General features: G+C 44.6%; 1 protein-coding gene across 1 annotated transcript; it reads left to right on the forward strand.

Moving 5' to 3' along the window:
- The first annotated feature begins 11992 nt into the window (after positions 1 to 11992).
- LOC111904277 (uncharacterized) lies at positions 11993 to 13825 on the forward strand. The gene has a single exon (XM_023900054.1). The coding sequence runs from the start codon at positions 11993 to 11995 to the stop codon at positions 13823 to 13825; it is 1833 nt and encodes a 610-aa protein (XP_023755822.1).
- Positions 13826 to 14052: the final 227 nt, after the last annotated feature.

Below are 14052 nucleotides of genomic sequence, written 5' to 3' on the forward strand. Positions count from 1 at the left end.
TGAATCAGAGACCTCTGGGACATACGTCTTTGTGTGTGATTTGTCTGGAGAAATTTTGAGATGAAAAAGATTGGTTATTAGATCGAATGTACCTCTGTTATATATGGACCAAACAGAAAACTCTTAACTCATATGAGAAGTGTAAGGTAGCTCTTTTGACTTATGCGAATACAACCCTTTTGGGAAGAAATTTTCATGTGATAATTTCATTAAGGCTTTCTTTTCTCACACATAGAGTCATATGAGGCTTGAGTCAACATGCTGCAGCATGCTTCTAGGGACATCCTAACTAGTTCAAAAATAAAAAAAAATTGATACCTTCCCATAAAAACATATAAGCATGACCTCTTCGCATTAAGCCCTAGACTAAACTCACAACACACAATGTTTAAAGAACAAAGAAAACAAAAATATTTTTGTGATTTTTGAATTTTTCAAAATTAAAAACATAACAAAATAAAATCTTTTTGGATTTTTAATTTTTCAAAAACAAAAGTAAATAAACATAAAATCTTTTTGGATTTTTGATTTTTCAAAAACAAAAACTACAAAATGAATCGCAAACCTAACCTTAGTTGTTATGATCGCAAATGCGAAGAAATGTGGATGCGAAGCCTCTGGATGAACAGTAACATCTGAACAATTCTGACTCATAACTGCTGAATGAAACTTTCATGCTTGATATTTTGGAATTGAATTCGCATCAATCATCCCCAAACCTGCTAAAATTCTTACAAATGATTTTTCATCAAGAGGTTTAGTAAAATGATATCAACAAGTTGTTCAATTGTTTTAACAAAATGAATTTCAATATTCCCATCTTCCACATGATCTTTAATAAAATGATATCGAAGAGCAATGTGTTTTTGTCTTTGAATGTTGTACTGGATTATGAAAAATGCGAATTGCACTTTGTGAATCACAATACAAGGGAATCTTTTTCATGTTTATTGCATAGTCACGGAGTTGACTCTGAATCCAAATAATTTGCGAAGTGCAAGCAGCAGCAACAATGTATTCAGCCTTAGCAGTTGATATAGCCACACAAGTTTGCTTCTTCGATTGCCAACTTACCAACTTCCCATCCAATAGTTGACATCCACCAATCATACTTTTCCTATCGAAAGTACATCCTCCTAGATCAGAATATGAAAAAGCTTGAATGAAAAATCCCGTTTTTGAAGGATACCAAAGTCCTAATGAAACTGCTCCCTTAAGATAGCGAAAAATATTTTTCACTGCAGTCAAATGAGGTTCTCTGGGATTAGCTTGATATCTAGCACAATTACATACCGAAAACATAATATCAGGTCTACTTGCAGGTAAGTACAATAAAGACCCTATCATGCTTCGATAAAGTGTTAAGTCAACAGCAGGAGCATCTAACGAAGGAGTTAATCTTGTTCCCACTGCCATTGGTACTCTCAATTTCGTGTTGTTAGTCATTCCAAATTTTTCAAGCAAATCCCTCGTGTATTTTTCTTGATTGATTAAAATTCCATCCCTGTTCTGTCTTATGTTCAATCCAAGAAAATTATTAATTTTTCCTATCATACTCATTTCAAATTGACTCTTCATTAGATTTTCAAATTCAATTGACAATGCTGGGTCAGTTGAGCCAAAAATAATATCATCAACATAAATTTGAACAAGCATTAGATGATTCCCAACTTTCTTGCGAAATAATGTGGGGTCTACTGATCCTTGTTTAAATTTAGATTGTTTCAAGAAGTTTGTAAGTGTTGCGTACCAGGCTCTTGGTGCTTGTTTTAATCCATACACTGCCTTGTCTAGAATGTAAACATGATCAGGATGTTCATTATTTATAAATCCTGGTGGTTGTTCAACATAGACTGTTTCTTCAAGTTCTCCATTTAAGAATGCACACTTAACATCCATTTGGAAAACATCGAAGTCTTTGTGAGCTGCATAAGCTAGAAATATGCGAACTGCTTCGAGTCTTGCAATAGGAGAAAATGTTTCTTCATAGTTTATTCCTTCTTGTTGCGACTAACCTTTAACCACTAGTCTAGCTTTATTTCGAATAATATTGCCATCTTTGTCGGTTTTATTTTTAAAAATCCATTTTAATCCGACAATTGAAACATCAGAAGGTTTAGGAATTAATCTCCAAACCTTGTTTCGTTCAAATTCAGCCAGTTCAGATTTCATAGCAACAACCCAATCTGAGTGTTCCATAGCATCCTTTACTGTCTTTGGCTCTATTTTCGAAATAAAGACATTAAACATGCACAGTTCATGGTTCGCATTCAGTACCTCATTTTTTGCACGAATTTGAGCTCTTGTCAACACATCATCTTGTGGATTTCCAATTACCTGTTCTTTTGGATGATTTCTTGTCCATTTCTCAAGTGGTGGATAATCAGGATTAAATTCCAATGGTGCATCTTCATACATATCTTCATTTTCAGATCCCGCAACAGAAAAATTATCATTTAGTTCATGAAACTCATCATTTTCATCAAGATTAATTGTCTCTGTTTCATCATGCTCCCCCTCAACATGATGTTCATCTTGATGCTCCCCCTCAAAATGATATTTCTGTTGACTTTGCGAATGCTCCCCCTCATCTTGATGATTCATATTTTCATTCTCCCCCTCGAAAGTTTGCATTCTGAGTTCATTGTTAATCGTATGCTCCCCCTCCATATGAACTTCATACACACTTTCGCATGATTCTGAACTTGTAGTGATTGTTGAATCATCAGTATGTTTTGAGGATTTTATTGATTGATTATGAGGAGCATTGTTTTCCGCATCAATTGCCCTGTCAAGAATTCCAAAAATTAAGTCATAATCAAAATCATTTATTTCAGAATTATCAATTTGTGTATCTGAATCAACAAGAATTGATTTATTCTCAAATTTACTATCCGTTTGTTTTATATAGTAATCATCAAAAGTTAAATTGAAAGTTTCTTCAACTTTTCTTGTTCGCTTGTTTAGCACCCTGTATGCTACTGAATTTTGCGAATATCCTAAGAATATGCCTTCGTTAGCTTTAGCTTGGAACTTTGTCAAATTATCTTTGAGATTCATTATGAAGCACCTACAACCAAAAACATGGAAAAATTTGACATTAGGTTTTCGATTGTCGATGATTTCATATGGAGTGATATTGAATCTGCGATGAATGAATGATCTATTCTGAGTAAAGCATGCAGTTGAAACTGCTTCAGCCCAAAGATATTGAGGTAGATTTGCATATGTTAACATTGTTCTGGATGCTTCACATAGAGATCGATTTCTTCTTTCAACAACACCATTTTGTTGTGGAGTATATGGTGAGGAGAAATTATGCGAAATTCCTTTGCCTATGAGAAATGAATCAAGAGTTTGATTTTTAAACTCAGAACCATTATCACTTTTAATTTTGCGAACATTCTTTTTAAGGCTAATCTCAATCAATTTGATAAAATCAATCATTGTCTGAGCAACTTCAGATTTTAACCTGAGAAAAAATACCCATGTGAATCGAGAGAAATCATCAACAATAACTAAAATGTACTGCTTTTTATTGATTGTAGCAACAGTCGACGGTCCACATAAGTCAATGTGAAGAAGTTCCAATGATTCTACGATTTTTGAATCTATCACAATCGGATGACCTTTTCTATGTTGTTTTCCTTGTTCGCAAGCTGCACACAGAGAATCATTGTCAAATTTTAGTACAGGTAAACCTCGAACTAAATCTTCAGTGACAAGTTTGTTAATATTGCGAAAGTTCAAGTGTGACAATCTTCTATGCCAAAGCCAGCATGCCTTTGATAATAAACACACAGCAGGTTTTCCCACGATTGGTTTGATGTCCAGTGTGAACATATCACCATATCTTTTGGATTTGAGAAGTACTTCATTTGTCTTCGCATTTGAAATGATACTTCCTTCTGGTGTGCCCGACCTACCCATGTCAAGCCATTATGGGGTGCTAACCCGCCCAAGTCAACCCATTATGGGGTGTTGACATACCCGTGTCATGCCATTCTGGAGTGCCTGCCTACCCTCCAATCTATCTCAACCAGCCACGAGGACTGTTTCACCCCTACCACTATCACATAATAACATATCATAACCATGCTGTCAGACATATCTAGGGTGTCCGACCTACCCTTCGGTCCTAACGACCGAATCAAGGGACTATTCCCCTCCTACTACCACTATCGCATATAACATATCATACTAGCATATAAAACACATCAGATAGTAGTCAACCTAGACAATTATTACAAAGACAATCATCTCAACTGTAACTCTAACTAGTGAGCCGACCTTTGTGCTTTAGACCCACATCTACTGGAAGGTAACTCACCTCAATGTTGGGTGGTGTCTGCACTGTCCTCGGTATGAAAATCGACTCTTCTAGACTGCTCAATCGCTACACAACATCCTTTCTATATTACCATTTCATACTAATAACCCTTATAGGGGTCACACAATTCCAAGTCAAAGTCAAGGTCAAAACCCTGGTTAAAGTCAACACATGGTTGACTAGACTCACTGAGTTGGTCCACCAACTCGTCGAGTCCCCATGTCCTCAAAATGCCACAACCCCATCATTACTCGTCGAGTCTAGTAAGAGCTCGACGAGTTCTCCTTTAACAAAACATCGGGACTATCTTTAACCGACTCGTTGAGTTCATCCTTGAACTCATCTGGATCAACTTCATCTGTTTGAAGGTGTTTAGTATATGACTCGTCGAGTTCACCTTGAACTCGTCGAGTCTGTCTTCATGTGGTTGGTACATTGCCTTGAACTGTCCGAGTACGTTCATACACTCATTGAGTTCCATGATTTCCAGGTCCCTAATGAGCCTAGAGAACTGAGTGTTCTTCTATCTTAGCATCTGGTCCATCAACAGAAGGATTTGAAGGGAAATACGACCCGACTCTCTGAGTCCCAAAAACGAATCGCCGAGTCCCTCTTTGTCCAAAAATATACAGTCGATTTCAGTGGGTCTGAAAGCATCTAAACCATAGATCTGACCTCCTAAGGTCCATAATACACGTAAAGTTACAAACTTTACGTTCATGCATGGGCCATTTAGCTCAAAAGGCCCTAAAATGGAGTCTTCAAGATGCATGGGGTTCTCATGGCAATAAAGTTGGCACCTTTATGCCATGAGAACCCTCCTAGGTTCCAGATCTAAAGTTATTTCTCTACAAAATGTGCCAAATAGAGATGCCCCCAAAATGAAAAGATTCAAGCCCTAAAGAGGATCTAACAAATGGAAAGTCAATGTTGAAGCTTTTTACCTCAAATGAGCTGGAAATAGAAAACAAACTTCGGATCTACTAGCCTCAAGTTGAACTCCCATGCTCATTCTTTCTTTGTAAGCTTCATAACCATAAAAAATTCACAAAAATGGCTCAAGAACCACTCAAACAAGGTTAGGGTTTCGATTTAGGGTTTTTAAGACTTGGGAGGGACGATGGAGGCTGGGTTGAGGCAAAATAAGTCGTTTAAATAGGGTGCAAACCCTAAATATTAGGGTTTCATCCAGACAGCTTCTACTCGTCAAGTCGGTCCCTCGACTCATCGAGTAGGTCACTAAACCTCCTGGTCAAAATCGAGTCTACTCGACAAGTTGGGCCTCCAACTAGCCGAGTCCCAGAGCAAAACATGAAAATACTTGAATTTAAAAACGTACTAGGAACCGGGTGTTACAAATCTCCCCACTTATTTTAGACTTCGTCCTCGAAGTCTGCTGTTGAATCCGGAAAAAGCTCCGGGTAGTGCTCCCTCATCTCGTCCTCTGGTTCCCAGGTCCATTCCGAGCCCTTGCGGTGCTGCCAATGCACCTTAACCAGCTCCACCCTCTTGTTCCTCAGATCCCTCAATTTCCTGTCGAGGATAGTTGCTGGCCGCTCGATGCAGTCCAGGATGTCATCCACCTGATTGTCATCCAAAGGCACCAATACTGAATCGTCTACCAGACACTTCCACAGCTGGGAGATGTGAAAGGTATTGTGAATTTGACTGAGTTCGGCTGGCAGGTCCAACCTATATGCTACCTTTCCTACCCAAGCTACAACCCTGAACGGTCCAATGTACCTGGGGCCTAACTTTCCCCCCTTCTTGAACCGAATGACACCTTTCCAAGACGACAGCTTCAGGAGCACCATATCCCCGACCTGGAACTCCAGCTCCGAACGACACTTGTCGGCATAACTCTTCTGCCAACTCTGAGCAGTCTGAAACCTGCTTCGAACCTATTGGGTCCTCTCTGTAGTCTTGAGTACCGCTTCGGTACTCCCCATGACCCTCTGTCCAACCTCACCCCAACATATCGTGGGTCCTACACTTCCTCCCGTATAACATCTCGAAAGGAGGATGGTCGATACTCGCATGCTAGCTGTTACTGTAGGAAAACTCTGCCAATGGAAGGTACGTATCCTAACTACCTCCGAAGTCTAAAACGCATGCCCACAACATATCGTCCAAAGTCTTGATGGTCCTCTCGCTCTGACCATCCGTCTGTGGGTGAAAAGTGGTGCTAAAGTGCACACGAGTACCCAGCTCGTCATGAAACTTCTTCCAGAAGCTGGAAGTGAATCGCATGTCTCTGTCAGATACCACCGAGACTGGCACCCTGTGTCGAGCCACCACCTCTCTGATGTAGATCTCGGCCAACCTTTCGGTCGAAATGCTCTCCTGAATCGGAATGAAATGGGCGCTCTTGGTTAATCGATCCACGATGACCCAAATCGAATCCACTCCCCGCGCAGTCCTGGGAAGCTTCGTGATGAAATTCATAGTGACATCTTCCCATTTCCACATCGGGATATACAATGGCTGGATCTTTCCGTGAGGCCTCTGGTGCTCAGCCTTGACCTTCATGCATGTCAGGCATCTCTCAACATACCAAGCTACGTCCCGCTTCAAGAAGGGCCACCAATAATTAGGACGAAGATCCCTTTACATCTTCGTCGCCCCGGGATTGATGGAAAACCTGGATTTTTGTGCATCCTCCATCAATACCTAGCGCAAGCCTCCATGATATGGGACCCACACCCTACGGTGTAGTGTTAACAACCCACTGTTGTCATAATCAAAGGAGGAAGCCTGACCCATAATACGCTCTGACCATCCGTCTGCGGGTGAAAAGTGGTGCTAAAGTGCAGACGAGTACCCAGCTCGTCATGAAACTTCTTCCAGAAGCTGGAAGTGAATCGCATGTCTCTGTCAGATACCACCGAGACTGGCACCCTGTGTCGAGCCACCACCTCTCTGATGTAGATCTCGGCCAACCTTTCGGCCGAAATGCTCTCCTGAATCGGAATGAAATGGGCGCTCTTGGTCAATCGATCCACGATGACCCAAATCGAATCCACTCCCCGCACAGTCCTGGGAAGCTTCGTGATGAAATTCATTGTGACATCTTCCCATTTCCACATCGGGATATACAATGGCTGGATCTTTCCGTGAGGCCTCTGGTGCTCAGCCTTGACCTTCATGCATGTCAGGCATCTCTCAACATACCAAGCTACGTCCCGCTTTAAGAAGGGCCACCAATAATTAGGACGAAGATCCCTTTACATCTTCGTCGCCTGGGGATTGATGGAAAACCTGGATTTTTGTGCCTCCTCCATGAATACCTAGCGCAAGCCTCCATGATATGAGACCCACACCCTACGGTGTAGTGTTAACAACCCACTGCTGTCATAATCGAAGGAGGAAGCCTGACCCATAATACGCTCACTCTTACGATGTTCCTCTTTCATAGCCTCTTGCTGGGCCTCTCGAATTGGCTCCAACAACGGAGTCACCACGGTCATCCTCAAGCAGATATCTCTGATCGGCGTCGCCTTACGGCTAAGCGCATCAGCCATGACATTGGCCTTCCCCGGGTGGTATAGGATCTCACAATCGTAATCCTTCACCACATCTAACCATCGACGCTACCTCATATTCAGATTTGGCTTATCCATGAGCTACCTCAAACTCTTATGGTCCGTGTAAATGGTACAACGGACCCCATAGAGGTAATGACGCCAAATCTTGAGGGCGAAAACAACTGCCCCAACTCCAGGTCATGTGTCGGATAGTTCGCCTCACGAGGCTTCAGCTGTATCGAAGCGTAGGCGATAACATGCCCCTCTGCATCAATACCACGCCCAAACCCAAGATGTACGCATCAAAGAGTAGGCGACAACATGCCCCTCTACATTAATATTGGCGCCTCGCACAATCTCTGTCTTAGCGTCACAAATGCGGCCTGCTGCTCTGGCCCCCAACGAAAGACCACGACTTTCCTTGTCAACCGGGTCAAGGACACGACTATCTTGGAGAAGTCCTGAATGAATCTCCAATAATAACTTGCCAGTCCCGGGAAGCTAAAGAATATAAGATGGAGACCTCGGAACCTCCCATCTCATCACGACCTCTACTTTGGCCGGGTCGACCGAAATCCTGTTCTGGTTGACAAGGTGCCCAAGAAACTACACCTCGCACAACCAGAACTCACACTCTGAGAACTTGGCATAAAATCTCTCCCTCCTCAGAGTATCCAACATCTCTCGCAAGTGCTCCTCATGCTGCCCCTGCGTATTGGAATAAACCAAGATGTCATCAATGAAAACTATCACAGACCGATCCAACATTGGTCTGCACACGCGGTTCATGAAATCCATGAACGCGGCAGGAGCATTGGTGAGATCGAAAGGCATCACCACGAACTCATAGTTACCATATCGTGTCGGGAAATCAGTCTTCTGTACATCCTCCTCTCTGACCCTCATCCGATGATAACTTTAGCACATATCAATCTTGGAGAACCAAGATGCTCCCTGAAGTTGGTCAAAAAGATCATCAATCCTCGAGAGTGGGTAACGGTTCTTCACCATTACCTTATTCAGCTCCCGGTAGTCTATGTACATCCGATGCAACATGTCTTTCTTCTTCACAAACAGAATCGAGGCTCCTCAGGGTGAACTGCTCGGTCTGATGAATCCCTTGTCTAACAACTCCTGCAGCTGTATAGACAACTCCTGCATCTCAGGAGGAGCCAACCGATATTGTGCCTTGGCTATCAGAGCCGCACCAGGGATTAGGTCGATCCTGAACTCTACCTGCCTCTCTCGAGGTATCCCATGCAGCTCCTCTGGGAATACATCCACGTACTCTCATACCACCGACACGCCACTCACCATCGCCTCACCCGCCACCCAGGTATCCAACACATATGCGACATACCCTATGCATCCCTGCTGTAGATAGCACCTAGCTCTCGTTGCTGAACATAAAGCTGGTCCACGTTATGGCCTCTCACCCTGAATCACCAGCTCTCCCCCATTTTAGGTCCTGTCCCAGACTAAGTGATGCGCGCAGTCGATCACTGCCCCATTGGGGCTCAACCAATCCATGCCTATAATAACCTTGTTCCCCCGCAATGGTATGGGAACCAAGTCTACCAGGTAGCACTCCTCGAACAACCTCAAAATACAATCCCCGAAAACCTCTGATGCTCGCGCTGATCAGTCATCTGCAATCTCAACCTCTAGAGGGCAATCTAACATGCCTAAAGACTCAGAAAACCTCTTGCTAAGCGCAAGAGAGACAAATGATCGGGTAGCACCCAAATCAAACAACACATGAACTAGGATACCGTTCACATGGAACGATCCTAAACAAAACATATAACATAGCACATCAATATCACAAGCGACATATAATAAAAGTTAGAGAGAAGAAACCATACCTGTCACCATATCAGTGTGGCTCGTACCTCCTCGGATGTCAACAGGAAAGCTTGGATCCTCACCACTGGAGCCTCTGACTTGACCTTCCTGCCATCTGTGAATGTAGTCGCTGGAGTTGGCGCCACCACTGGCACCGTTGCTGCTGCCAACCTAGGACAATTGACCTTTTTATGGCCCCTCTGATTGCAATGAAAATAAATCAGGTCTGATGTCTAAACAGTGGGGGCAGGGTTAGTACAATCCCTGCCAAAGTTCCCCATATTTCCGCACTTGTAGCAGCCCGATGATCCCGCTCTACAAGCTCCCTCATGCGGCCTGCCACATTTCCTGCAGCGGCTCTAGCCCGGCTGGCCCTTCGACCTAGTGTCGGATTCCTTAGGTTTCTTCCCTGAAACCCCAGTAACCTGCTCTGCCTTTTCCTTCCTCTTCCTAAGGTGCTCTAAATCAATCTCCCTCTCCCTCGCCCTGACAATCATGGAGTCCAGGTTTGGGCAGGCTGAGTAGCTGACATGCTCCCGAATGTCATCCCTCAACATGTCATGATAGCGGGTCTTCCACATCTCCTCTTCCCCTGCATACTGAGGTACCAACAAAGACCTCTCTCGGAACTTGGCGGTGATCTCTGCCACTGACTCCGTAGTCTGTCTCATATCAAGAAACTCCGTGGCCAGTTGCTAAAGCTCCACAGCTGGCACAAACTTAGCCCTGAACCTGTTCACAAAGTCTGACCAAGTAATGGCCTCGATGGCTGGGGATCCTAGTGAGTCATCAACTAACTCCCACCAATCCCTAGCTCTGTCTCTCAAACAAACCCGTGGAAAATCAGACCTTCGACCCTTTCAGGCAGAAGCTCGTCAACTGCACATAATCGATATCTATGATCCATCTCCTAGCAGCAATGGGGTCCTTCACCCTGCAAAAGTCTGGTGCACCACTCCTCCTGAAGTCCTTGAAGGACAGTGTGCGCTTGTGACGTGCCTAAGTCGGAACGGAAGAGTCACACCCGCCCAAGATACCTGGGGCTCCAGCCGAGCCAAGAGGAGCGGGCTCAGCGCCTGCCTGTGCCCCTAAGAGCAGGGCGCCCCTTCAAAAGGCTCCCGCCCGCCAGAGGCACTCCCAGTGTCAATACAAAGGATACGGTCAAGCGACAAGGCAGAGAGTCGGAGCATTACCGCCAGAGCCAATGGCAGTACTCTGACATAAAGAGGCGCAAAACCCTCCAATCAGCGCCTCTGACCTTGTCCCCTAAAAAGCAACTTGTCCCGTACGGACAAGCAGGATCGTTAGGTATAAAAGGGCGCACTCAGGAGCCCTAAAGGTAATCCATCCTGTCTAAGAACAATTTCCTTAAAAGACACTTAAAACACATCTAACTTGACCGTCGGAGCGTTCTTCCGGGAGCCTCCTCCCGGGAAGCGGCTGACGGTTGTTCTCTTGTGTGGCCTTGCAGATACCTTCTAAAACTGTACCGGAGAGCGAGCAGTAGGTCAAGGTCAAGGTCGCATCATTTGGCGCCATCCGTTTTGTGTGACAAAGAACGAAGCAAAAACCACTGTTTCAGCGATATCAATTGCATCTGACGGCGGTGACGGGGTTGAGGGAATCCAGAACAACCCTATACGCTCCATGACACTGTTGGACGACGTACCGCCACCCATAACGGCGAAGGAAGATCTATGCTAACTACAACACCCCTGATAGTCCAACCACCTCTTTTGTTGTCAACAACAAGCATATAAGCCATCATCCCGTCGCCATCCCGACAAATGACGCCACCTATGGGGATGGTACCACTAGCTAAACCCTTGTCGATGCCGTTAACATCCCAACCAACGACAACACAACTCTTAGTAAACCAAACGTCACCCTTTTTTACCCCGATGGTACAACGCCGACTTCCTCTTTTTTCAACGACGATGCCAGCAAGCCAAGCACCAAAAACTCAACCGTCACTCCACGTGTCACCACAGAGCCAAATACCAACGAGCACACCCCTGATGCTCCCGCTGCTCGCGCAAACCGTGATGGCACCACCATTGTTTCCTCACCTCTCACATGGGGTGATCCTATAGTGACCACCCACACAAGTCAACAACAGCCTACACCAACGCAATCGGTGGTTCAACCTCAACTCATACACTCGGGGTACTCGCTGCAATTGCCGTTCCAACAACAGGCCTTCTATGGCCCTAACCCAGGATACTAAGTGTTCTACGGTCACCCCGATGCACATTCCTATAACACGCCCCACCAGTATAATGCATAGGGCTCGATGACCATCCCCAATCAGGACTGCCTGTCACAGAGTGTCACATCTCCATTCGCCAGGGAACTACTAGATTACGAAATCCCAAACACAGTAAAGCTCCTTAACTTGAAAACTTACAACGGCGCCATCAATCCGGAAAGTCACATTGACACCTATGAATGGAAAATGACGTCGTTAAAGGTAGACAAGCGTTTCTGGTGCACATACTTTCCAACGATACTAGATGGAAATGCGGGCACGTGGTTCATGACGTTGCGCACAGGCAACATTTACAACTTTGTCCAACTCAAGTATCTTTTCCTCACCAACTTCATGCAACTGCGAAAGTACAAAGTCAATTCCCATTCCATCATCGGGTGTAAGAAAAAGGAAGGGGAAAGCGTAAGAGAGTATTTCACATGGTTTACAAATGCCACGCTAGATGTGTCGGGTCATGACGAGGGTCTTATAGTCGGCGCCTTTACATGCAGACTTCTCCCTGGCCCTCGGTCACAAAAACTCATGGGCAAAAAACCACAGACAAGATCTGAGTTAAAGGAGAGGGTGGAAACATATTTAAGACAGGAGGAAGGCGAAGCAGCAAAAAAAGCATACTTAAACGTCATGACTGTCAAGCGTTCTAACCCATCCTACTCAGAAACATCAGGGGACGCAGGCACTTTGGACGAGGGAAGAGACCACTATGCCACTTCAGGCTGTTCGTTAAGGTTGACAGACGGGGTCGTCGTCCATATGTATATGTGGTCGCAGACAAGCAGCAAGAGAGAACCCCAAAAGGACGGTACTGCGAATACCACAAAAGCAGAACACATGACACTACCAACTGTTCAACCCTTAAAAAAGAAATGGAGGAAAAAAAAGATCAAGGGAGATCTTGTGGAGGTAGCACATAGCCTGCGTGCCAAGTTTGACATAGAAAACGCCAAGGGAGCTCCGAAAGAAGGTACCCAACCCAAAGAAATATTCATGATTCGAGCCAAGAGAAGCAGACATGAGGGACCTGCACATCAAGAGAACCTCACGCCCATGACACAGGAGCACACATTTTCAGCACAAGATCCCAGACCCGAAGGTTGGACAGGTGATAACCCTCTCATAATACAGACCTCTATTAAATACGTGGTCATACACAGAGTATATGTTGACACAGGTAGCTCCGTAGACATTATCTACGATCATTGCTTTAGACTCCTTCCAGACAGGTGGAAAAACGGCTTGAGACCCACAATGAGAAGGTTAGTTGGATTCACGGGACACAGTTTATGGCCGCTAGGCATGATCCACCTCCCCCTTACGCTGACTAGTCATGACAAGCAACGAAGGAAAATAGTCCTAGTCGATTTCGTCGTAATCCGACATTCAGCAGAGCATAATATCATTATGGGAAGGCCAGCCTTGCTCAAATTAGGCGCGATTCCGTCCACAATGCATGGGATAGTGAAGTTGAACACTATCGGAGGCCCGGCCATGATCCTGGCCACACAACCAAGAAAGCTACAGTGCTTTACGATTATGCAACCAGCCGAGATAACGAGAGAAACCAAAAAAGCACGGGGCAAATCGGCATACGAGAAAGAAGTGATCAACGATGAACACTCTGATCAAACAACCAGCATCGGTGGCAACCTTCCAGGGCACACCAGGCGTGCACTCATCGACCTCCTCAGGAGATACAAGCACATATTCGCGTGGACTCCCACAGATATGGTAGGCGTAGAGCGGAAAATCATCGAACATAAGCTCATGATTAAACCAGGTACAAAGGAAATTAAACATAAAAAGCGTGTCCAGGGGGAGATCGTAATAGGGCGATTAATGCGGAGGTGGCAAAGCTGACAAAGGCAGGGATCCTGAGGGAAGCAGTCTTCCTAACTTGGATAGCCAATCCTATCATGGTACGAAAGCATGACGGATCATGGCACATGTGCATCGATTTCTCCGACCTTAACAAGGCATGCCCTAAAGATTGCTACCCCCTCCAGGAAATTGACTAGAAGGTAGAATCACTACAAGGTTTCAAATTAAAATGTTTTCTAGATGCATATAAAGGGTATCACTAGATC

The sequence above is a fragment of the Lactuca sativa genome, chromosome 6 (genome assembly GCF_002870075.4).
Source record: "Lactuca sativa cultivar Salinas chromosome 6, Lsat_Salinas_v11, whole genome shotgun sequence".
Taxonomy (NCBI): Eukaryota; Viridiplantae; Streptophyta; class Magnoliopsida; order Asterales; family Asteraceae; genus Lactuca; species Lactuca sativa.